This window comes from Pleurodeles waltl, chromosome 6 (genome assembly GCF_031143425.1).
Source record: "Pleurodeles waltl isolate 20211129_DDA chromosome 6, aPleWal1.hap1.20221129, whole genome shotgun sequence".
NCBI classification, from domain to species: Eukaryota; Metazoa; Chordata; class Amphibia; order Caudata; family Salamandridae; genus Pleurodeles; species Pleurodeles waltl.
The window spans coordinates 1,313,221,678-1,313,246,427 of NC_090445.1; the positions used below are offsets into that span (position 1 = coordinate 1,313,221,678).

The 24,750-nt window shown below is 46.1% G+C and overlaps 1 protein-coding gene across 4 annotated transcripts in view; it reads right to left on the bottom strand.

Annotated features, from left to right (window-relative positions):
* WAPL (WAPL cohesin release factor) overlaps positions 1-24,750 on the bottom strand; it is a 769,297-nt gene that overhangs the window by 146,219 nt on the left and 598,328 nt on the right. For all 4 annotated transcript variants that reach the window (XM_069240591.1, XM_069240593.1, XM_069240590.1 and 1 more), the window contains exon 17: positions 9,376-9,464. In XM_069240591.1, the coding sequence (XP_069096692.1) occupies positions 9,376-9,464 (89 nt within the window). The remainder of the gene's footprint in view (positions 1-9,375; positions 9,465-24,750) is intronic.

Below are 24,750 nucleotides of genomic sequence, written 5' to 3' on the forward strand. Positions count from 1 at the left end.
ACTAGAAGTCTGGCTAATATCCAGGGGGGAGTATCTCTAAGATGCCCTCTGGGTGTATTTTTCAATAGATCCAATACTGGCATCAGTGTGGGTTTATTGTGCTGGGAAGTTTGATACCAAATTTCCCAGACTCAGTTAAGCCATTGTAGAGTTCATAATGACAAACTCCCAGCCCATATACTTTATATGGCCACACCGCACACACAATGTCTAAAAATGGACTTCGACATTGTAGGGGCATATTGCTCATGCAACTATGCCCTCACCTGTGATATAGTGCACCCTGCCTTAAGGCTGTAAGGTCTGCTAGAGGGATGACTTACCTATGCCACAGGCAGTGGTTTGAGGGCACCCTTTCTCCCCATCAGCAAACACAAGCTGCAATGGCAGTGTGTATGTGCTTGGTGAGGGCTCCCCCAGGGTGACATATTACATGCTGCAGTCCTTGGGTACCTTCTCTGGTCACAGGGCCCTTGGTACCATGGGTACCTTTTACAAGGTACTTACTGTATGCCAGGGGTGTGCCAATTGTGGAAGAAATAGTACACTTAGTGAAAGAACATGTGCGCGTGGGGTATGGGTTGGGGGGAGGGGGTTGGCATGGTAGCCATGCCAAAAAGGGCACTATACTCCAGAAGTGTTGGCATTTTTTGTTTTCTGCTGATGCCAAGAGGTCAATTGTTGGCATACCCAAAATCCTGAAAGATTTTTCAAGGCGCTTGTTTTATCTCCCATTCGTGTTTGCTGTTTTCTTGTATGCTTAGTTTGTCTGCCTTTATGTTGTCCTTTCCCGGTAGGTGTATTTTTTGTAGGCCGATACCCTGAGGTATCGCCACTTCCATATTTCTTAGGTTAACTTGCTTAGGATGAACTATTTTGTACCCCCTTGCTTGATCAGGTAGCATTGTTGTGATGTTTGTATTACTACCATCTTTCCTGACAGTTACCGTTGAAATGCTTTCAGGGCCAGAAACTGTTGTCAGTTCTAGGACATTGATGTATTTTACTGCATCCATGTTGTTACATTGGCCTCGGATTCTTAGGCTATCCGTTTTGCTCCCCCACCTGTTGTGATAGTCACAGAGGGAGTTTCTGTTTTGAAAGGTCTTCCCTTTAGGTGTTTGAAAACCCACAATTGTATCTCCTTTTGTATAATTTCTTTTACAACCACTAGATCGTCCCAAGTCGTGGGTTGTGACCAATTTTTGGTTAGCCATTCTTTGAATCGCCACATGTGGAGTCTTGTACGTTGTATAAGAGGGATGCAAGATGCCATCATGCTCATCAGTTTCATGACTGTCGTCACTGTCAGATTGCCCCCTCTGGCATAGGTAAGTTTGTGATAGCTTGTATTCTCTTTTGGGCAGGGTAAGCATGTGCTCTCCTTGTGTCGAGTCTGGCTCCTAGGATGATTTGTTCTTTTTGTGGTGATTATTTTTTGTGGTTTATACTGAACCCAAGCTCTTGTAGGGTTGGGATAACTGTTTCGATAGGTCTTTGATATTTCTCTCTTGTACATGCTCTATATCGTCCAGGTAGGGGTACATGTGAACTTCCTTTCTTATTAGGATTGCCGGGACTGTCACCAGGCATTTTGTGAATACTCTTGGTGCTGATTTTATTCCAAATGTTAAGACCTTGAATTGATAGTGCACTCCTTTGAGTACGAATCAGAGGTATTTTTTGTGTGCCTGATTTGTGGTATGTGCAAGTAGGCCTCCTGAAGGTCTATGATTGCTATGTAATCTCCTCTCTGCAGGAGTGGTATTACCCCCTGTGGGGTTGTCATCTTAAAATGCTGGGTGCAAATGAATTTGTTTATGAACCTGAGGTCTAGGATCGGTCTTAGTTTAAGATCTTGCTTTGGCACCAGAAAGTAGTTCTTTCACCTCCTTTTAGTTGAACTAGTTCTGCAACTCTGATACATTTTGTTCCTTGGTGGAATTGATGGTGGTAGCTTTGAGCGTTCTATACAGTAGCCGTGGCATACCATGTTTAGTACCCAATTGTCTGTAGTAATTTTCTCCCTCTGTACTGGGTACAGAGCTATCCTACCCCTACCAGTGTTGTGAGGGGGCTCAAGGGCATTTGTGAGCCACTTGGAGGCCCCCTCCCTCCTAGGGGGTTGGCCCCTTGCTCTCCCTCGAAAGGGCAGTATCACGGGTGTTGCCATTGTTGGTACCCTCATTGTTGGCTACCCTGTAGGGTACTCCAATGGGTTGATTGCTGCTGCCCTGGGGTAAAGGCTCCTTTTCCTGTGGCCCTTCCGATATTGCTCCCTCTCCTAAAGTTGCCTCTGAATTGTAATGCCCCCATTGCTTTGGCTATATCATTGTCCTTCTTAATTTGCTGTAAGGACTTGTCCACTTCTTGGCCAAACAAAGCCTCTCCCGTGAAAGGTTTGTTCATTATGGAGGCCTGCACTTCGGGTTTGAAGCCAGATATCCTCAGCAATGCATGCCTTCTGAGTGTTGTTCCTGTGCACATCTGACTGCAGGCTGTGTCTGTGGCAGCCATAGTGGATTTTAAGCATGTGTTGGCAATAGTTTTTCCCTCCTGTATAATCCTCTTTGCCCTCTTAGCTCCTTCTGGGAGTTTTTTCATGATTTCATCAATTTAATCCCACTGCTGGTGTCTGTATCTGTTTAGGAGGGCATTGGCTGTACGCCCCTGTTTTTGTCACTTCTCTTTCCATATTCCTCCCCACCATGTCCAGTCCCTTGGTTTCTCTTTCTGGAATGGGCCTGTGGAGTAGTGTGCATTGCTCCTCCTTCTTGCTGTTGTGACAATGATGGAGTCCGCCACGGTGTTTCCCTGAATGTATCTGGGGTCCTTCGGAGAGGGTTTGTTTTTTTCTTTCCACCCTCAGCGTAACCCCTTTGGCTGCCCCAGGTTCCTTGAAGGCCTCCTTACCTTGGTCCAGTATGTTAGGTAATATGGACAGATATAGACTGCCCTTGCTTGAAGGCATGAGGGTTTCAAGTAGGAAGCAGGAGTCCCATTTCTCTTGCTCCAGGGGTACTCCATATGTGTCTGCTGCCCTCTTTACCAGGTTGTTGTAGCATGTGATGTCGTCGGGGACAAAGGCTTAGAGGGTTAGATATCGACCTCCTCTTCTTGGCTCTCTGTTTTGAGATCATTCCAATCATGCACGAAACGCCCTGTGGCTTCCTCTTCCTCGGGTACACAAAATTCCTCCTCAGCCTCTTCTTCGTGTGGTTCATAGGTTGCCCGGGGCTTTGAGGACGGTTTCTTCCACTTCGGCATCCATCAAGGCAAAAGAGGGTTTGGGTGGAATTTGTAATTGTTTTAGTGTGTCGAACTCCTCCTTCCTTTGCAGGAACGCTGCCATTTCAGCCTCCAGGTGGCACCTCTTTTTCTCCACCTCCGATGCCTTTTCGACTTCTTGTTCTGTTGACAGTCGTTTTTTCTGCATGTGTTCCCCAGCTGACTCTGGGTCTCCTTCCCCAATGGCTTCGGGGTTCCGCCTGCTACACTCTTCGGTATCCATGGTCTGGGATCCATGGGGTTCTCTTGATAGTGGCTGGCCCTCAATCGTCATTTTCTTGGAAGTTGGGGCTGCCTTGCTGTATTAGGGATTTTCTCCTCCGAGCCTTTCGGTGGTTTCTTTATCTTTTTGGGGTTCTTTTCGACGTCTTTTGTCATCTTCTTTTGCAGATGTATTTTCTCTGCCTCCACCTCGAGGAGTTCGACATCCGACCCCACTGTGTATCAGTTCTGCACCTCCTGCTTGTTCTTCCTCATCAATGGATAGGCCTAGCTCCTTCAGTGATTCGTGGTGCTTCTGGCTCCGCATTCGTGTGGTTTTCCTCCCTTTGCTTTAGGTGCGCTATTAATGTTTTTGGGACAAGTGTAGCACAGGCCTCACAGACCTAGTCTCTGTGATCTTTTGGGAGGCAGAGGTTGTAGACCTTGTGCAGGTCGCGCTGGGCAAACTAATGGTGGCAGTTCGGGCAGAATTTAATAGTGGTGTTTTCCATGACCCATACCTTGCTTCGTTTTCCTACTCCATGGATTTCTCTGGCGTCCCCTGTCGGGGAATGTGTTTGGCTCTCTCCTTGCCTTGGCCTATGTTGATTTCGACATTATCTTCCAGTGAAAAACTTTCAAATATTTCTTGATGTTTTTGCCGTTGTCTCGAAAAGCTTTGGAGCTCCTTCCTGGTTCCAGACCCAACGGTGGAAAAAAGAATGAGAAGGTGGCTACAACGCACAGGAACTTCCAGGGCGTCGTCTGATATTATGCGGGGGACAGACCTAACAGCAAATGGTGGTCGACGATGTCCAAGACAAAAAAAAAAGAATAGACACCAACCACTAGATGGCGGGCGGAATGATGCACAGCACGTGAATACAGAAAAAGATTCATGCTGCAAATAACTTTAATCAGCGCTGTGGATCCTTGCCATGCACAGTTAAATTCCAGCCATACTACACTACTCACAATATGTGCTATGGCATCACAGATAAGACTACAACATCTAACTAGATCATTAATGACACACTTTGCATGGCGGGCGAGTTATAGTTACTTTAGGGCATGGTTTTTAGTTACTTGAGATAACTGGTGAATTTCTGTGTTTTCTTCTTTTAAAACTGTATATTTTTACTGACATTTTCACCTAACTATAACACCCCTTAAACGTTTGTTCTTAAAATTAATTCCTTAGGGTTTGTTTTTTTAACATAAAGCTAGATATTATTACAAGTCCTAACTTTAAGGTCATTCTAACCTCTTTTTTCAGTGAGTGTACGAAAGACTAAGCTTGGTGTGCCACTTGTTAAAAAATTCTTATTTCACATAGAAGAGTGCCAACTGAAATATTTCCCATATTTCAGAGTGGCTAATTAATATGGAGGACACTTTACTTCTCTAAACAAAGACATATTATGAAAACAGCATTTTATTTCATTCAGTGCAGACAAACTTTCAGAGTGACAATGCTGCTTTTAGACCATTCATCGGAACCCCTTACAAGTACACACATGCAAGCCCTTCCTGGAACCAAGCAACTACCAATAAATAATTCCTACTTGTGTGAAAACAAGCATAAATGCAGTACCCTGTCAGAAACAGTTACACTATCCAACACTGCACTTTATTTTCTTTCTGATTGTGTCTTATTAAACCTATTCCGTAGTCTCCATGTACTGCAAAAGAAAAGCACATTTAGAATGCATTTTATAATTTCCTCCCAAAGGGTTTCTGTAGGAGGCTGGCCTGGCTTATAGTGGGTACCTTGTGGTACTTACACCTTATGCCAGGTCCAATTATCTCTTATTAGTAGATTAGAAGTGTTATAGCAGCTTAGGCTGATAGAGGTAGCTACAGCAGAGCAGCTTAGGCTGAACTAGGAGACATGCAAAGCTCCTACTATACCACTTATATCATTTAGCACTATATCATAAGAACACACAATACTCAGAGTTACTAAAAATAAAGGTACTTTATTTTAATGACAATACGCCAAAAGTATCTCAGAGGATATACTCCCTTAGGAGCAAACACTGTAGAACCCAATAGAATGCAATAGGATAAAATAGGCCTAGGGGCAACAAAAACCATACACTCCAAATGTGCAATGCGAACCACAAATGGACCGTAGGCCTAGTGTAGTGTGTAGAGGGTCGCTGGGAGTGTAAGAAAACACTAAAGGTGTCCAAGATACCCCACCCAAGACCCTGAAAAGTAGGAGTAAAGTTAGCCTACTACCCCAGAAAGACAGTAAAGTCAAGATAGGGGATTCTGCAAAGACAACGACTGACTGCGAAGCACTGAAGACGGATTCCTGGACCTGAGGACCTGCAAAGAAAGGGGACCAAGTCCAAGAGTCACGCAAGTGTCCAGGGGGTGGGGGGGGGGCATGAGCCCACTAAACCCCGGATGAAGGTGCAAAATGGCTGCCTCTCCGGGTGAAAGAAGCTGATGATTCTGCAACAACGGAATGTGCCAGGAACTTCTCCTTGGGTCAGAAGATGTCCCACAGCGTGATGGAGGATTCAGAGTTGTTTCCACACAGAAAAACCACAAACAAGCCTTGCTACCTGCAAGATTTACGGTTGAAGGTTTTGGGTGCTGCCAGGGCCCAGGAAGGACCAGAAGGTCGCCCCTTGGAGGAGGAGACAGAGAGGGCACTCAGCAACAGAGAGCCCACTCTGAAGCAGGCGGTACCCACAGAAGCACCTGAACAGGCGTTCAGAAGATCTGAGCATGGAGGTCATCTCAGCACAACAAAAGAGGGTCCCACGAAGTCGGAGGTCAACTCAGCGAGTTGAGCAATGCAGGACGGAGTGCTTGGGACCTGGGCTAGGCTGTGCACAAAGGAATCCTTGCAAAAGTGCACAGAAGCCCTAGCAGCTGCAGTTCACGCAGTACACAGGATTACTGTCTGGCGTGGGGAGGCAAGGACTTACCTCCACCAAATTTAGACAGAAGGACCACTGGACTGTCGGGATCACTTGGATCCAGCTCCTGTGTTCCAGGGACCACACTCGTCAAAATGAGAGGGGACCGGTGATGCAGAAGTTTGGTGCCTGCAGTAGCAGGGGGAAGATTCTGTCGACCCACAGGAGATTTCTTCTTGGCTTCCAGTGCAGGGTGAAGGCAGACAGCCCTCAGAGCATGCACCACCGGGAAACAGTCGAGAAAGCCAGCAGGATTAGGCGCTACAATGTTGCTGGTAGTCTTCTTGCTACTTTGTTGCGGTTTTGCAGGCGTCCTGGAGCAGTCAGCGGTCGATCCTTGGCAGAAGTCGAAGAGAGAAGTGCAGAGGAACTCTGGTGAGCTCTTGCATTAGTTATCTGAAGAGGAACCCCCAGGAGAAACCCTAAATAGCCCTCAGAGGAGGATTGGCTACCTAACCAGGTAAGAGCCTATCAGGAGGGGTCTCTGATGTCACCTGCTGGCACTGGCCACTCAGAGATCTCCATTGTGCCCTCACACCTCTGCATTCAAGATGGCAGAGGTCTGGGACACACTGGATGAGCTCTGGGCACCACCCCTGGGGTGGTGATGGACAGGGGTGGTCACTCCCCTTTCCTTTGTCCAGTTTCACGCCAGAGCAGGGGCTGGGGGCTCCCTGAACCGGTGTAGACTGGTTTATGCAAGGAGGGCACCATCTGTGCTCTTCAAAGCATTTCCAGAGGCCAGGAGAGGCTACTCCTCTCAGGCCCTTAACACCTATTTCCAAAGGGAGAGAGTGTAACACCCTCTCTCAGAGGAAATCCTTTGTTCTGCCTTCCTGGGACTGGGCTGCCCAGGCCCCAACGGGGCAGAAACCTGTTTGAGGGTTGGCAGCAGCGGTAGCTGCAGAGAAAACCCCAGAGAGCTAGTTTGGCAGTGCCCGGGGTCCATGCTGGAGCCCCGGGGATGCATGGAATTGTCCCCCCCAATACCAGAATGGTATCGGGGTGACAATTCCATGATCCTAGACATGTTACATGGCCATGTTCGGAGTTACCTTTGTGAAGTTACACATCGGTATTGACCCATATGTAGTTCACGCGTGTAATGGTGTCCCCGCACTCACAAAGTCCGGGGAAACACTAAGTAACTTTGCACCTAACCTTCACCAAGTGAGGGTTAGGCATGTAGGTGACTTATAAGTTACTTAAGTGCAGTGTAAAATGGCTGTGAAATAACGCGGACGTTATTTCACTCAGGCTGCAGTGGCAATCCTGTGTAAGAATTGTCTGAGCTCCCTATGGGTGGCAAAAGAAATGCTGCAGCCCATAGGGATCTCCTGGAATCCCAATACCCTGGGTATCTAGGTACCATATACTAGGAATTATAAGGGTGTTCCAGTGTGCCAATCAGAATTGGTAAAATTAGTCACTAGCCTGCAGTGACAATTTTAAAAGCAGAGAGAGCATAAACACTGAGGTTCTGGTTAGCAGAGCCTCAGTGATACAGTTAGGCACCACACGGGGAACACATACAGTGCACACTTTATGAGCACTGGGGTCCTGGCTAGCAGGATCCCAGTAACACAGGCAAAAACAAACATACATACAAGTAAAAATGTGGGTAACATGCCAGGCAAGATGGCACAGTTTCACATTTACAAACGGATTTATAACGGTACCCATTGTTGACTAAAACAGATTTTAAATATTAGAACCTTATCCCCACAAAAAAAAAACATTTCTCAAAACATTCCCAGACATAGCTGGAGTTTCATGCAACAGTAAGTACTAAGCGAATGAGGTTCAAATAATGAAAATCTTTCTAAAGAGTAAAAAACACAAGGAGAAAAATCAGGTAATATAAAAATTACATTACAAGTAGCATGCAACATGGTCCTGTATTGCCCTCAGCTTTCAACCTCGTGGTTTGTACATGTTACCAGAACCATATACCAGAGGTAACAATCACATGGGTCACTAGTGCCGGAAAGTGAACTGGGGGACTGTAACTTAAAGTGAGAGCAGTTTTTGTTTAGGCTAGGGTGACTGCTTGAGACACTCTTAATTTTCCTCACTTTTATCAGGAGAAAGGATGAAATATTTGTGAACAGCACAAAATGCTCTCTGTTTTAGGAACTCAACTTCTAGTTCATATTGAGGTTTTGATATTGCCCCTTAGTTCATTTTTAGAAGTGCTCAAATGTAGAGTAAAAGCTGTTTGTTCAGAGGCAAGTCATTATTTCACCTAGTTTAACAGTTTCGTTTTTTTCTGCTTTTAAAAGTGTCCAAGGATCCTCCACGTAGTGGAAGAAACAAGTCCGTCTTTATGAATATTAATGATGACCCCTTGACAAGAGCACTAAAACAGGTATACAGCAGGTGTGGACCACATTATCTGGCAGGGTTAACTATACTATGCTGCAAGAAAATGCAAATTATGGGGAGTAATGCAACACATTTTGTGACAGTATTACTTCATTATTTAATCACGTTAACACTGTGTGGGCGAAGGTATATCTTCATTAGTACCAGATTAACAGCCAAATACATCAATCAACTAGAAAGGTAACCAGTCAACCTTTGTGAAGAACCTCCCACTGCGTGGCAACATACGTTGCTGCATTTTTAGTTAATACATCTCAAACACTTTTCGAGGCAAATATGCAACTATGCGAAAAAAAGCTCCAGCTGCAGAAATGCATAATTTCATTGGCACCGAATACAAACTCTACAACTGGTGAATTGCTAGTGGCATAATAGGACTCTTACCGCAAGTTAAGAATTTGACAAACGGTCTCATTCATGTTTGCACACCGTTGTTTCAATGAAATATTTGCCAACAAGGTGAAAATGCAGTATGCCCAACTTACAGAAATAACCAATTTCTTCATGGACAGTTGAATAAAAATTTCAGAGAGTTCAAAATGATCCACAAACACAGATTACATACCGGGCTTTCTTGGCAAAGGCAGCCAAGAAGAAGTGCTGTGTAAGAAGAGACAATGCAGTCTTCCATGTGCTTCCCAGCATGTTGGAGAGCTGAAAAGAATAAAACATCCCAGTTACATTGTTAAGTTACTATGACTCTTTTCCATGTGGAAAAAGCTTGCAATGGCCCTTTGTTTGACGGATGAACTGACATGCAATGGTTTGCGATGAACGGAATACCTTAACTTCCTTGAAAGATATTAATATTATCGTATATGAATTCTGCAACACAGATTTTAACCACAACTTATAAGCTCATTTCAGAGTGATATGCAATCTGATCAAATTTACATGCACAGCAAAAAAAGATCGCATGTATAGTACACCAGGCGCTTAGTTTAACCATGAAAGGGCACTAGGTTACTGTTAGCCACCAATAATCAAAAGAGAGAAGGTCTGATGCAAAAAACTTCTGAAATATATACGGGCTTGACATACTTAATCAATCCTCTGGGCCGAATAAGATGAAGCATAACATGAAAAACACAAGAAAGAGTGGAGAGAAGATATGCTGCATCACAACAATCACAGTGTGGGTGGAGACGCTATGGAGAGAGGGAGTATGGTGAAAGGAGGAAAGGATGTGAGGTGGGAATCAGGCTGGTGGCATAGGGACAAAGTGAAAATAAAACAAGACTAGCTGGAAAAAGATCAAATTAAGAAAATAACTTAAAACCAGAACATATATGGTTTAATAAGATAATGTGTGGAGGGTTGTAGGAAAATGCCACTGTTGGCATGGTCACCCCCCACTTTTTGCCTAGGGTTGATGCCAGCGTTGATTGGAAGTGTTCGCAGACCCTGCTAACCAGGCCCCAGCACCAGTGTTCTTTCACTAAAACTGAATCTTTGTTTTCTACAATTGGTACAGCCCTGGCACACAGTTAAGTCCCTTGTAAAAGGTACACCTGGTTACAAGGGCCCTGTGGCCAGGGAACGTCCCTAGGGGCTGCAGCATGTATTATTTAACCCTAAGGGACCCCTCACTCAGTACATGGAACACTGCCTTGCAGCTTGTGTGTGCTAGTGGGGAGAAAAGACAAAGTCGACACAAACCACTGCCTGTGGCATAGGTAAGTCACCCCTCTAGCAGGCCTTACAGCCCTAAGGCAGGGTGCACTATACCACAGTTGAGGGCATAGGTGCATACGCACTATGCCTCTACAGCAGGGGTCTTTAAACTGGGGGGGGGCACAAGTGATTCTGGGGGGGTGGGGTGGGGGGGAGGGGGAGGGGGGGTTTCAATGCACTGGCCAAAATAAGCATTACACAGAAAAGTGTTTTGTTTTAAGCAGAATGAAAATGTCACTTACCCAGTGTACATCTGTTCGTGGCATTAGTCGCTGCAGATTCACATGTTGTGCATAGCCCGCAATCTGGTGTTGGGTCGGAGTGTTACAAGTTGCTTTTCTTCGAAGAAGTCTTTCGAGTCACGAGACCGAGGGACTCCTCCTCCTTTGCTTCCATTGCGCATGGGCGTCGACTCCATCTTCGATTGTTTTCCCCGCAGAGGGTGAGGTAGGAGTTGTGTGTGTTAGTAATAGTGCCCATGCAATGGAGTCAATAAGTATGTACCAATTAAGGTTTAAGTAATATATTTACAAAATGTACAAAGTTGAAGATAACTTCCAAACGGCTACAGGCTCCCGGGGAGGAGGGTGGGCACATGTGAATCTGCAGCGACTAATGCCACGAACAGATGTACACTGGGTAAGTGACATTTTCAGTTCAATGGCATGTGTAGCCTGCAGATACACATGTTGTGCATAGACTAGTAAGCAGTTATCTCCCCAAAAGCGGTGGCTCAGCCTGTAGGAGTGGAAGTAGTCTGAAATAGAGTTCTTAGTACGGCTTGACCTACTGTGGCTTGTTGTGCAGATAGCACGTCTACACAGTAGTGCTTAGTAAATGTGTGAGGCGTAGACCATGTGGCTGCCTTACATATCTCGTGCATTGGAATATTCCCTAGGAAGGCCATGCTAGCGCCTTTCTTTCGGGTTGAGTGTGCCCTTGGTGTAATGGGCAGCTCCCTTTTGGCTTTAAGGTAGCAGATTTGGATGCATTTAACTATCCATCTGGCTATACCCTGTTTTGATATTGGGTTTCCTGTATGAGGTTTTTGGAATGCAATAAACAGTTGTTTTGTTTTTCTGATTTGTTTTGTTCTGTCAATGTAGTACATTAGTGCTCTTCTGATGTCTAATGTATGTAGTGCCCTTTCAGCTACCGAGTCTGGCTGTGGGAAGAACACTGGTAGTTCTACCGTTTGATTTAAGTGGAACGGTGAAATAACCTTTGGTAGAAATTTAGGATTGGTTCTTAGGACTACCTTATTTTTGTGTATTTGGATATAAGGTTCTTGTATTGTAAACGCCTGAATTTCACTTACTCTTCTTAGAGATGTGATGGCGATGAGAAATGCAACTTTCCAGGTTAGGAATTGTATTTCGCAAGAATGCATGGGTTCAAAAGGTGGACCCATGAGTCTCGTTAAGACGATGTTGAGGTTCCATGAAGGAACGGGTGGTGTCCTTGGTGGTATAATTCTTTTGAGGCCTTCCATAAACGCTTTAATGACAGGTATCCTAAATAGTGAAGTTGAATGGGTAATCTGCAGGTATGCAGATATTGCTGCGAGGTGTATTTTAATGGAAGAGAAGGCCAGGTTTGATTTTTGTAAGTGTAGTAAGTAACCCACTACATCCTTTGGAGATGCGTGTAATGGTTGAATTTGATTATTATGGCAGTAGAAAACAAACCTTTTCCATTTGCTTGCATAGCAGTGTCTAGTGGATGGTCTTCTAGCTTGCTTTATGACTTCCATACATTCTTGGGTGAGGTTTAAGTGTCCGAATTCTAGGATTTCAGGAGCCAGATTGCTAGATTCAGCGATGCTGGGTTTGGATGCCTGATCTGTTGTTTGTGTTGTGTTAACAGATCTGGCCTGTTGGGTAACTTGACGTGGGGTACTACTGATAGGTCTAGCAGTGTTGTGTACTATGGTTGCCTCGCCCATGTTGGTGCTATCAGTATGAGTTTGAATTTGTTTTGACTCAATTTGTTTACTAGATATGGAAGGAGAGGGAGAGGGGGAAAAGCGTACGCAAATTTCCCTGACCAGTTCATCCACAGGGCATTGCCTTGGGACTGCCTGTGTGGGTATCTGGATGCGAAGTTTTGGCATTTTGCGTTCTCCTTTGTTGCAAATAAGTCTATTTGAGGTGTTCCCCAAATTTTGAAGTAAGTGTTTAGAATTTGGGGGTGAATTTCCCATTCGTGGACCTGTTGGTGATCTCGAGAGAGATTGTCTGCAAGTTGATTCGGATCCCTGGAATAAACTGTGCTATTAGGCGAATGTGGTTGTGAATTGCCCATTGCCATATTTTTTGTGCCAGGAGGCACAGCTGTGTCGAGTGTGTCCCCCCGTTTGTTTAGATAATACATTGTTGTCATGTTGTCTGTTTTGACAAGAATGTACTTGTGGGTTATGATGGGTTGGAATGCTTTTAACGCTAGGAAAACTGCTAGCAGTTCGAGGTGATTTATATGCAGCTTTGTTTGATGTACGTCCCATTGTGCTTGGATGCTGTGTTGATTGAGGTGTGCTCCCCACCCTGTCATGGAAGCATCTGTTGTTATCACGTATTGTGGCACTGGGTCTTGGAAAGGCCGCCCTTTGTTTAAATTTATACTGTTCCACCATAGAAGCGAGATGTATGTTTGGCGGTCTATCAACACCAGATCTAGAAGGTGACCCTGTGCTTGTGACCATTGTGATGCTAGGCACTGTTGTAAGGGCCTCATGTGCAGACTTGCATTCGGGACAATGGCTATGCATGAGGACATCATGCCTAGGAGTTGTAATACCATCTTTGCCTGTATTTTTTGTGTTGGATACATGGTTTGTATAACTTTTTGGAAATTTTGAACCCTTTGTGGACTTGGGAGTGGCTATTCCCCTTGTTGTGTCTATTGTTGCTCCTAGGTATTGCTGTACTTTGCACGGCAGAATGCATGATTTCGCATAGTTGACTGAGAAACCGAGTTTGTAGAGGGTTTGTATGACCTGATCTGTGTGGTGTGAACACTTTGTCAGTGAGTTGGTCTTGATTAGCCAATCGTCTAGATACGGGAATACGTGTATTTGCTGCCTTCTGATGTGTGCAGCTACTACTGCTAGGCATTTTGTAAAGACTCTTGGTGCGGTTGTTATACCGAACGGCAATACTTCGAATTGGTAATGTATTCCTTTGAATACGAACCTTAGGTATTTCCTGTGCGAGGGATGTACCGGTATGTGGAAATATGCGTCTTTGAGATCTAAGGTTGTCATGTAGTCTTGTTGCTTTAGCAATGGTAACACTTCTTGTAGCGTGACCATGTGAAAGTGTTCTGATTTGATGTAGGTGTTTAGTGTTCTGAGATCTAGGATTGGTCTCAGTGTTTTGTCCTTTTTTGGTATTAGAAAGTACAGTGAGTAAACTCCTGTGTTTATTTGTGTACCTGGTACCAGTTCTATTGCGTTCTTTTGCAGTAATGCTTGAACTTCTATTTCCAGAAGGTCTGAATGCTGTTTTGATATATTCTGTGTTTTTGGTGGTATATTTGGAGGGATTTGGAGAAATTCTATGCAATAACCATGTTGGATAATTGCTAAGACCCAAGTGTCTGTTGTCATTTCCTCCCAAGATTGGTAATACTGACTTATTCTTCCCCCCACTGGTGTTGTGTGGAGGGGATGAGTGACCTGTGAGTCACTGTTTGGTTGCAGGTGTTTTTGGGCTTTGAAATTTTCCCCCGTTTCTAGGGAATTGTCCTCCTCTGTACTGGCCCCGAAAGCCTCCCCTTTGGTACTGTCCCTGGTAGGTAGACGGTGTTGAATGTGAGGTACTGGCTTGTGTGGCCTAACCCCGAAACCCCCCTCTGAAGGTTGTTTTGCGGAAGGTGCCGAAAGTGCCTCTGCCCTGCGGGGAATAGAGTGCGCCCATGGCCTTGGCAGTGTCAGTGTCCTTTTTTAGCTTCTCAATTGCCGTGTCCACTTCAGGTCCGAACAATTGTTGCTCATTGAATGGCATATTGAGCACCGCTTGCTGTATCTCCGGTTTAAAGCCAGATGTTCGTAACCACGCGTGCCTTCTTATGGTTACTGCTGTGTCAATTGTTCTTGCAGCTGTGTCAGCTGCATCCATAGAGGAGCGTATTTGGTTATTGGAGATGTTTTGTCCCTCCTCAACCACCTGTTTCGCCCTTTTTTGTAAATCCTTGGGTAGATGCTCGATGAGGTGCTGCATCTCGTCCCAATGGGCTCTATCATATCGCGCTAGGAGCGCTTGAGAGTTAGCGATGCGCCACTGGTTTGCAGCTTGTACTGCGACCCTTTTTCCGGCTGCGTCGAACTTGCGGCTTTCTTTATCCGGAGGTGGTGCATCGCCTGACGTGTGAGAGTTGGCTCTCTTGCGAGCTGCCCCTACAACAACCGAATCTGGTGGGAGTTGTGAGGTGATGAAAGCAGGGTCTGTGGGCGGTGCTTTGTATTTCTTTTCCACCCTTGGTGTTATTGCTGTACTCTTCACAGGCTCTTTGAAGATTTGCTTTGCGTGCCTTAGCATTCCTGGGAGCATAGGCAGGCTCTGGTAGGTGCTATGGGTGGAGGAGAGGGTGTTGAAAAGGAAGTCATCCTCGACAGGTTCCGAGTGTAGCGACACGTTATGGAACTCTGCTGCCCTAGCTACCACCTGTGAATACGCTGTGCTGTCCTCTGGTGGTGAGGGCTTGGTAGGGTACGCCTCCGGACTGTTGTCTGACACTGGGGCGTCGTATAGGTCCCAAGCGTCCTGGTCATCTTGGCTCATGGTGGTGTGAGCCGGTGAGTGTGACGGAGTCTGTGCCGGTGATATGTAAGTTACAGGTGGAGGAGAGGGTGGCGGAGTTACCTTCTTCACCACTTTTGTTTGTGGTGCTTGTTCCTGTATTTGGAACTCAAGTCTCCTTTTTCTCCTAATAGGGGGAAGGGTGCTGATCTTCCCTGTTCCACTCTGTATAAAGATCCGCTTTTGAGTGTGGTCTACTTCAGTGGACTGCAACTCTTCCTCGAATCTATGTTTGCGCAATTGAGAGGACAGTGATTGCTCCTCTGAATATGAGCTGGTTGTTGGCTCGGTTGCCGGTCGTTTCGGCACCGAAACTATGTCCTTACTCGTTTTCGGCTCCGAGGCGACTTTTCTCTTTTTTGGAGTCGAAACTTCTCGGCGTCGATCCTCCTCGGTGCCGCTGTCTCTGCGTCGAGCAGCTTTGGCTCCGATGTCTCGGCGTCTATCTTTGTCAGCAGCACTTTCTCGGTCCAGAGATTGCTGCGTGCCTGTGTCTCGACCCGAGTCGGACGATCTCGGCACTAGTTCGGCCTTTTTCGGTGCCGATGGGCGGTCACCGACTTTATGGGTTGAGCCATGGCCTGTTGGCAGTGGCATCCCCTGGGCCTTGTCTGTTTTCTTGTGTGCTGGCTTCAACGTCTTACTCACTGTTTCGTGGACGTCGAATTCCTCAGAGTCCGATTCATGGATAGAGAAGGCTTCCTCTTCTTCTCCTTGTTCCTCGAACTCTCGGTGTCCTGTCGGCGTGGACGCCATCTGTAATCTTCTGGCTCGCCGGTCACGGAGCATTTTTCGGGATCGAAACGCACGACAGGCCTCACAAGTTTCTTCCTTGTGCTCGGGCGACAGGCATAGGTTACAGACCAAATGTTGGTCTGTATATGGGTATTTGTTGTGGCATTTAGGGCAGAATCGGAACGGGTCTGTTCCATCAGCCTCGATGTTACACGCGGTCGGGCCGACCAGGCCCCGACGGGGGATCGAAATTACCCCGAAGGGCTACCGGAGCTCTTCACGATTCGATTCGTGTCGATTCTATCTAATCCGATCCCGAATGCAACAATACCGACGTAATTTTCCGAATTTCTAACTATCTTTCCGTTCCGGACCCGGACCGAAAAGGAACACGTCCGAACCCGATGGCGGAAAGAAAAACAATCGAAGATGGAGTCGACGCCCATGCGCAATGGAAGCAAAGGAGGAGGAGTCCCTCGGTCTCGTGACTCGAAAGACTTCTTCGAAGAAAAACAACTTGTAACACTCCGACCCAACACCAGATGGCGGGCTATGCACAACATGTGTATCTGCAGCTACACATGCCATCGAACACATATTTTTGCTTTTTTGAAAAGGCAACAGAACTTAACTGCAATGTTTAATTACTTCTAGAAATATTTAAAAACTGCCAACTTTATAAAAAAAATTGTGAAAAACTTTGGGGGGGGGCAATGATTTTTATTTTTTTAACTGGGGGGCGCAGCATTAAAACGTTTGGAGTGCCTACGTCAATCCTCAAAGGCTCAAGCCTGCTGTTACAGTGCCCCAGGGCACTCCAGCCAGTGGAGATGCGCACCCCCCAGACAAGCCCTCACTTTTGGCAGCAATTCCAGAGGGATAATGAGAAAAACAAGGAGTCATCATCCCCTCAGCCAGGACCACCCCATAAGGTGTCCAGAGCTGAAGTGACCCCCTCCATGAGAAATCCTCTATCTTGTGTTTGAGGATTAGGACCAATAGTTCTTAGGTCATTTCTGACCCCCTTGGGGGCAGATCGGCCTATTGTAATTAGCCGAAACCTCTAGGCACCAGGGATTTTTTGTTTTGTTTTATTTTATTTTTATGTGGGGAGCAACCCCTTAGGCAAGGTTCTCTCCCCTGGGGACACATTTATTTTAGGCCTTTACTGCCTCCCAGTGGTCAGATCAGCCTATTTTTATTAGGCCGATCTACCCCCAAGAAAGTGGGAGGGGGGATAGGTAGAAACCACTTGGGCACCAGGGATTGGTGAGTGTGTGTTTTGTGTGTGTGTGTGTGTTTTGTGTGTGTTTTGTGTGTGTGTGTGTTTTGTGTGTGTGTGTGTGTGTGTGTGTGTGTGTTTTGTGTGTGTGTGTGTGTGTGTTTTGTGTGTGTGTGGGGGGGGGGGGTAGAGGGGTGGGAGGGTGGAGGATTGCAGATCCTTGGGAAAGGGTCACTCCCCATGGGGGCACATTACTGCTAGATATATATGCCCCCCTTGGGGGCAGATCAGCCTATTTTTGGAAGGCCCATATGACTCCAAAGGGAGCAGAAAGCCCACCAGAGACCAGGGAAGATTTTTTTTCTTTTTCTTTCCAAAAAAGAGTGTGGGGGTTATGGCCAACTAAACAGCTGAGTGAGTTCAGGGTGGTGTGCTTCACATTCACCCTGCACCACTTTCTTACCCACAATGCCCAGCAAACCTCCAACTTTGCTAGAAATCACACATTTTCGTTATGGAACCTTCAGGAATCTACAAAATTCCTACCACCCAGTATTGTCACATCTATACCGATAAAAATTCTTCCCCACTTGTCAGCCTAATTGTTATTTTATTTTTATTTTCAAACTGCCCTTTTGGACCCGCTTTTGTTCCCCCTCAATTTCGACATGTTTTTGGCTCTTCCCGGTCACAGGTACTTGGCCCACCTAAACAAGTAAAGTATCATTTTTACTGGGAGACTGAGGGGAACATTGGATGGTAGGAAATTTGTCCCGGTTCACTGATCCCACACAGAAATGTGGGAAAAGTGTGTTTTTTTTTTAAAGCTAAATTTGGAGTTGATTCTGGGTAGGAAAACACTGGGGGAATCTACGCAAGTCACACCTCCCTGGACTACCTCGGGTGTCTAGTTTTCAGAAATGTTTGGGTTTGGAAGGTTTCCCTATACGGCTGCTGACCCAGGAACAAAAACGCAGGTGCCCCCCACCCCCGCAAAAACAGGTAGTTTTCTATTTGATCATTTTGATGTGCACACATAGTGTTTTGGGGCATTTCCTTTCACGGGCACTAGGCCTACCCACACAAGTGAGGAACCAATTTTATCAGGACATTTGGGGGAATGCTGGGTGGAAGGAAATGTGTGGCTCCTCTTAGATTCCAGAACTTTCAGTCACCGAAATGGGAGGAAAAAATATTTGGGGGCCAAATTTTGAGGTTTGCAAAGGATTCTGGGTAACAGAACCTGGTGAGAGCCCCACAAGTCACCCCATTCTGAATTCCCCTTGGTGTCTAGTTTTTAGAAATGTCCAGGTTTGGTGGGTTTCCCCTAGGTGACGGTTGAGCTAAATTCCAAAGTCCACAGCTAGGCACTTTCCAAAAAACAGGTCAGATTTCAAATAAAAATGTGATGTGTCCATGTTGCGTTTCCTGTCGCGGGCATTAAGCCTATCCACGCAAGTGAGGTACCATTTTTATCAGGAGACTTGGGGGAACACAGAATCACAGTGTTACTGCCCTTTGTCTTTCTCTACATTTTTTCCGTCCAAATGTAAGACAGAGTGTAAAAAAGACGACTATTTCAGAAATTCCCTGTAATTCACATGCTAGTATCGGCACCCCGGACTTCAGAGATGTGCAAAAAAAAACACTGCTTCAACACCCTATCTTATGCCATTTTGTAAATACAAAGGTTTTCTTGATACCTATTTTTCACTCTTTATATTGCTGCAAATTAACTGCTGTATACCTGGAATAGAATGAAAACCCATTGCAAGGTGCAGCTAATTTATTCGGCTCTGCGTACCTAGGGATCTTGATGAACCTACAAGTCCTATATATATCCCAGCAAACCAGAAGAGTCTACCAAATGTAACGGTATACGGCTTTCAGAAATCTGACACAGCAGGAAAAAGTTAAACTGCAAACTCTTTGTTTATGCCATTTTCAGGGAAAAAAACACAAGCCTTCTTCGGCAGCCCCTTTTTTACCATGTTTAAAAAAAATATAAAAAAAATGTTCGCTGTATTTTGGTTAATTTCTTGCCCTCCTCCAGGGGTACCCACAAACTCTAGGTGCCTTTAGAATACCTAGGAATGTTGGAAAAAACAAAGGACACAAATTTGGTGTGGATAGCTTATGTGGACAAAACGTTATGATGGCCTAAGTGTGAACTACCCCAAATAGTCAAAAAAGGGCTCAGCCCTTGGGGAGGTGGGAAATGGGGGTGCAGCAGCTGAGGAGTTAAACAAAATAAGGATGAGGGAGTGCATTAAGGTACAATAACAGTAAAGAGACCTCCACCTTCTATCAGAGTCGTTCCCCTGCACAAAGTCACTGTAAAATGCAATAGAAGAACTGCGCTCTTGTTAATTTTGCTGTACTGAAAATACGGAATTCGACTTTTGCACTTAAGGAATAAATGTGAGAGTGCATACTTAATATATTCTGTAAATAACGTGCCATTGAGCCAAATTTAGTCTTGTCATGGCATAAACAGAAATGAATATACAAATAGAAATATTTAAAGCATAAGGCAATAAAAAATAATTGACAAAGTCAAAAGGTATGCTTTGTGTGGCATGAGGATTATGCATCAATGGGCCAATGCACTCCATACGAAGTTAAACATGTTCTAAATCACGACATCGGCAATTTAAAACGCATACCATAGGAAAAGTAGGTTTCTGGTCTACAGAATCTTTTTTTAAAGATTATTTTGTCAGTGCTGTATCTTCCTGTACTACTGGGCTCCTTGCTGACTCATTTTATATGAAAATGTGTCTATCATTCATAACAATGGAGGCAAAAGGTAACACCCAAACAGCCAGTACCAGAACTGTGATGAAAAAAACACTTACCTTCGGCAAAGCGGAGTAGTGGTTACTCTACCAAGATTTCTCACACCTATGCTACTGCAGGATGGGGATGTGAAATTTGGCATCAGGCAAATCCAACCTACCATGCAGTCGCCTGGATTCACAACAGATAGGACTTGGTCCAGAGTGTGCATCTCAAACTTGTCCTTTTTCAGAGGGCCTAGATCTTAAAAAGGACTAGTCACTCAGTCCTTTTTTCTATACCAGGAAAAAATGAGAATCGCGTCATGCCCCCATTTCTGATGACAGAACCTTCTTGATGACCCCTTGTCCAAGATAGGCTCGACTACTGTAGGAAGCTGGCTCTGTATATTCTATATCAAAATGAGAAATAGTGTGCACAGAGTCCAGGGGTTCCCCAAGAGGCTTGACAGAGGAAATAATAGATAATACTAATGCTCTATTTGTGGTAGTGTGGTCGAGCAGTTAGGCTTATCAGAGGGTAGTGTCAAGCATTTGTTGTACAAACACAAGCAATAAGTGAAAACACACACTCAATGACTTAACTCCAGGCCAATCGGTTTTTATATAGAATTTTTTTTTTTTCTATTTATTTCTAGAACAACAAGATTAATTTAGCAGGTAAATAGATTAAACGAAAGATACTTTGAATAGTAATCCTTAGTACTTTGAACGGAATCAACAATGTACACAGTTTTTCTAAAAATGGCAAAAAGCTGGACACTGCAATGTTCAACAGTTCCACGGGGAGGTGTGTAAAGTACAGTTTCTTAGGTAAGTACCACACTTACAAGTTCAGTCTCTGGGGCATAGGTAGCCCAACGTTGGGGTTTCAAGTCAACCCCAAGCACCAGCAACACAGGGCCAGTCAGGTGCAGAGGTCAAACAGGAGCCAAAACAAATTGGGCGCATATGGAGACAGGGGGTGCTCTGGTTCCGGTCTGCTGCAGGTAAGTACCCGCGTTGTCGGAGGGCAGGCCAGGGGGGTTTGGTAGAGCTCTCTTCACCTTAGGGGTGGACCTGGCTGAGGGAGTGACTCCTCCTTGTTTTTCTCATTATTTCCCCGACCTTGCTGCCAAAAATGGTGGTGCTGCATTTTAACACCAGGCATGAGCCTTGAGGTGCACCACCAGGTGTTACAGTTCCTGCAGGGGGAGGTATGAAGCACCTCCACCCAGGAGACCGGCTTTGTTTCTGACCACAGAGTGCCCCAAAGGCACTCACCCCATGTGGTCAGAAACTCGCCTGGGAGTAGCAGGCTGGCACAGACCGGTCAGTCACACACTAACACTAGGGCTAACATACAGGGGGCATTTCTATGATGCCCTCTGTGTGCATTTTTTAATACATCCCACACTGGCATCAGTGTGGATGTATTGTGCTGAGAAGTTTGATACCACACTTCCTAGTTTTCAGTGTAGCCATTACGGAACTGTGGAATTCGTTTTGACAAACTCCCAGACCATATACTCAATGAGCTACCCTGCACTTACAATGTCTAAGGATTGACTTAGACACTGTAGGGGCTTAGTGCTGATGCACCTATGCCCTCACCTGTGGTATAGTGCACCCTGCCTTAGGGCTGTAAGGTCTGCTGGGGGGGGGGGGGACTTACCAGTGCCACAGGCAGTGGTTTGTGGGCACAGCACCCTGAGGGGAGTGCCTTGTCGACTTAGTCTTTCTCCTCACTAGCACACACAAGCTGCAGGGCAGTGTGCATGTGCTGAGTGAGGGGTCCCCAGGGTGGCATAATACATGCTGTAGCCCCTAGAGACCTTCCCTGGCCACAGGACCCTTGGTATCAGGGCTACCATTTACAAGGGACTTAACTGTGTGTCAGGGCTGCACCAACTGTGGAAACAAAGGTACAGTTTTAGGTAAAGAACACCGGTGCTGGGGCCTGGTTAGCAGGATCCCAGCACACTTCCAATTAAAGCTGGCATCAACAAAAGGCAAACCGTTAGGGGGTAACCATGCCAACAGTGACATTTTCCTACAACCAGCCTTTGACGGATGGTCAAGTGCTCCTCTGGAATTCACTGTGGTGTAGGTGGTAAGTCTGGTTGAGTGGACAGAAAGATGCGCACATCCCTCTGATGTGATGCTCTGCCAACAGTGGAGGGAAAACCTTATCCTGCCTGTAATGGGATTGCCAAGTGATGCTGAAGGCAAACGAAAAGGGTTTTGAAGCAGAGGTGATGGGGTGTGTTGACAGGAGACGCAGGACTGCAAAGTAAGTTGTCCCTGAGGGCATGGACATTGCAGGCTGGCTGACTTGGAAAAGACTGGTGGTTTTGCTGGTGTGCATGGTGCCTTTGTTACTGTATTTGGTGAAAGTCCTATTCTAAAATCGGCAAAACTGCTGAAGACACTGCAAGCTGGACTGCTGAGGGTATGCGCTGTGGCTATAAGCTCTTTCAAGTGCTCCTGTGCTGAGTCAGCAGAGACCAGTGCTGTTTTATGGTATGCCTCTAAGCAAAGCTTCAACATCACTGGAAATGCCAGTGGTTCTTATCTACCCGGGCAGCTAAAGCAACTTGCTGGTTCCAAAAGCCCCACCCAATAAGTTGGTGATGTTCAGAATAGAAAGAATGACGACTCACAGTATCTTTTTTTTTAAAATAATCTGCACCAGAACAGTGTGAAATTATTCAGGAACTATGAGCAAGATCTCAACCACCATGTTCCCTAAAGCATGCACATAACTCCTCAGGACGCACATGGAATCAATGGAGCATAGTGTGATAATGGTGGAGGAAAATAGTTGCATAACAAATGCTTCCATGAGCTTGGATTCCCTAATCAGTGGGCTTCGTAAGTAATTAATTTGGATTCAGGTTGCTTGTGGAAGCCTGAACTACTAGGCTCTACAGCTTAGGATGTTGAAGCAGGAAAGGCAGGTCGCCAGGAGCAAGTATGTGTCACCTGGCGGCTTGTCCATTGACTGGAGGACAAGATTCAGGTTTGGCTCATGTACCCATTAGGGTAACTGCAAGGTTGTTGCTGACAGGGTAGGAGTTCACATAGTTTGTCCATGTTGTAGGACCTCTGTAGGTGTAAGGAAATGCCTCCTTGGCATGGTTACCCCCTGACTTTTTGCCTTTGCTGATGCTATGTTTTGAATTGAAAGTGTGATGAGGCCTGCTAACCAGGCCCCAGCACCAGTGTTCTTTCCCTAACCTGTACTTTTGATTCCACAATTGGCACACCCTGGCATCCAGGTAAGTCCCTTGTAACTGGTACCCCTGGTACCAAGGGCCCTGATGCCAGGGAAGGTCTCTAAGGGCTACAGCATATCTTAAGACACCCTGGGGACCCCTCACTCAGCACAGACACACTGCTTACCAGCTTGTGGGTGCTGGTGAGAACAAAACGAGTAAGTCGACATGGTACTCCCCTCAGGGTGCCATGCCAGCCTCTCACTGCCTATTCAGGTATAGATAAGTCACCCCTCTAGCAGGCCTTACAGCCCTAAGGCAGGGTGCACTATACCATAGGCGAGGGCACCAGTGCATGAGCACTGTGCCCCTACAGTGTCTAAGCAATACCTTAGACATTGTAAGTGCAGGGTAGCCATAAGAGTATATGGTCTGGGAGTCTGTCAAACACGAACTCCACAGCACCATAATGGCTACACTGAAAACTGGGAAGTTTGGTATCAAACTTCTCAGCACAATAAATGCACACTGATGCCAGTGTACATTTTATTGTAAAATACACCCCAGAGGGCACCTTAGAGGTGTCCCCTGAAACCTTAACCGACTATCTGTGTAGGCTGACTAGTTCCAGCAGCCTGCCACAACCGAGACATGTTGCTGGCCCCATGGGGAGAGTGCCTTTGTCACTCTGAGGCCAGTAACAAAGCCTGCACTGGGTGGAGATGCTAACACCTCCCCCAGGCAGGAGCTGTCACACCTGGCGGTGAGCCTCAAAGGCTCACCCCTTTGTGCCAGCACCGCAGGACACTCCAGCTATTGGAGTTGCCCGCCCCCTCCGGCCCCGGCCCCCACTTTTGGCGGCAAGGCCGGAGAAAATAATGAGAAAAACAAGGAGGAGTCACTGGCCAGTCAGGACAGCCCCTAAGGTGTCCTGAGCTGAAGTGACTCTAACTTTTAGAAATCCTCCATCTTGCAGATGGAGGATTCCCCAATAGGATTAGGGATGTGACCCCCTCCCCTTGGGAGGAGGCACAAAGAGGGTGTACCCACCTCAGGGCTAGTAGCCATTGGCTACTAACCCCCCAGACCTAAACACGCCCTTAAATTTAGTATTTAAGGGCTTCCTTGAACCTAAAGATTTAGATTCCTGCAACTTACCGAAGAAGACGACTGCTGAGCTGAAAACCCCTGCAGAAGAAGAAAGAAGACACCAACTGCTTTGGCCCCAGTCCTACCGGCCTGTCTCCTGCCTTCTAAAGAACCCTGCTCCAGCGACGCTTTCTCCAGGACCAGCGACCTCTGAATCCTCAGAGGACTGCCCTACTTCCAAGAGACCAAGAAACTCCTGAGGACAGCAGCACTGCTCCAAAAGAACTGCAACTTTGTTTCAAGGAGCAGCTCTAAAGACCCCTGCAACTCCCCGCAAGAAGCGCGAGACTTGCAACACTGCACCCGGCGACCCCGACTCGACTGGTGGAGAAACAACGCTTCAGGGAGGACCCTCCGGCGACTCTA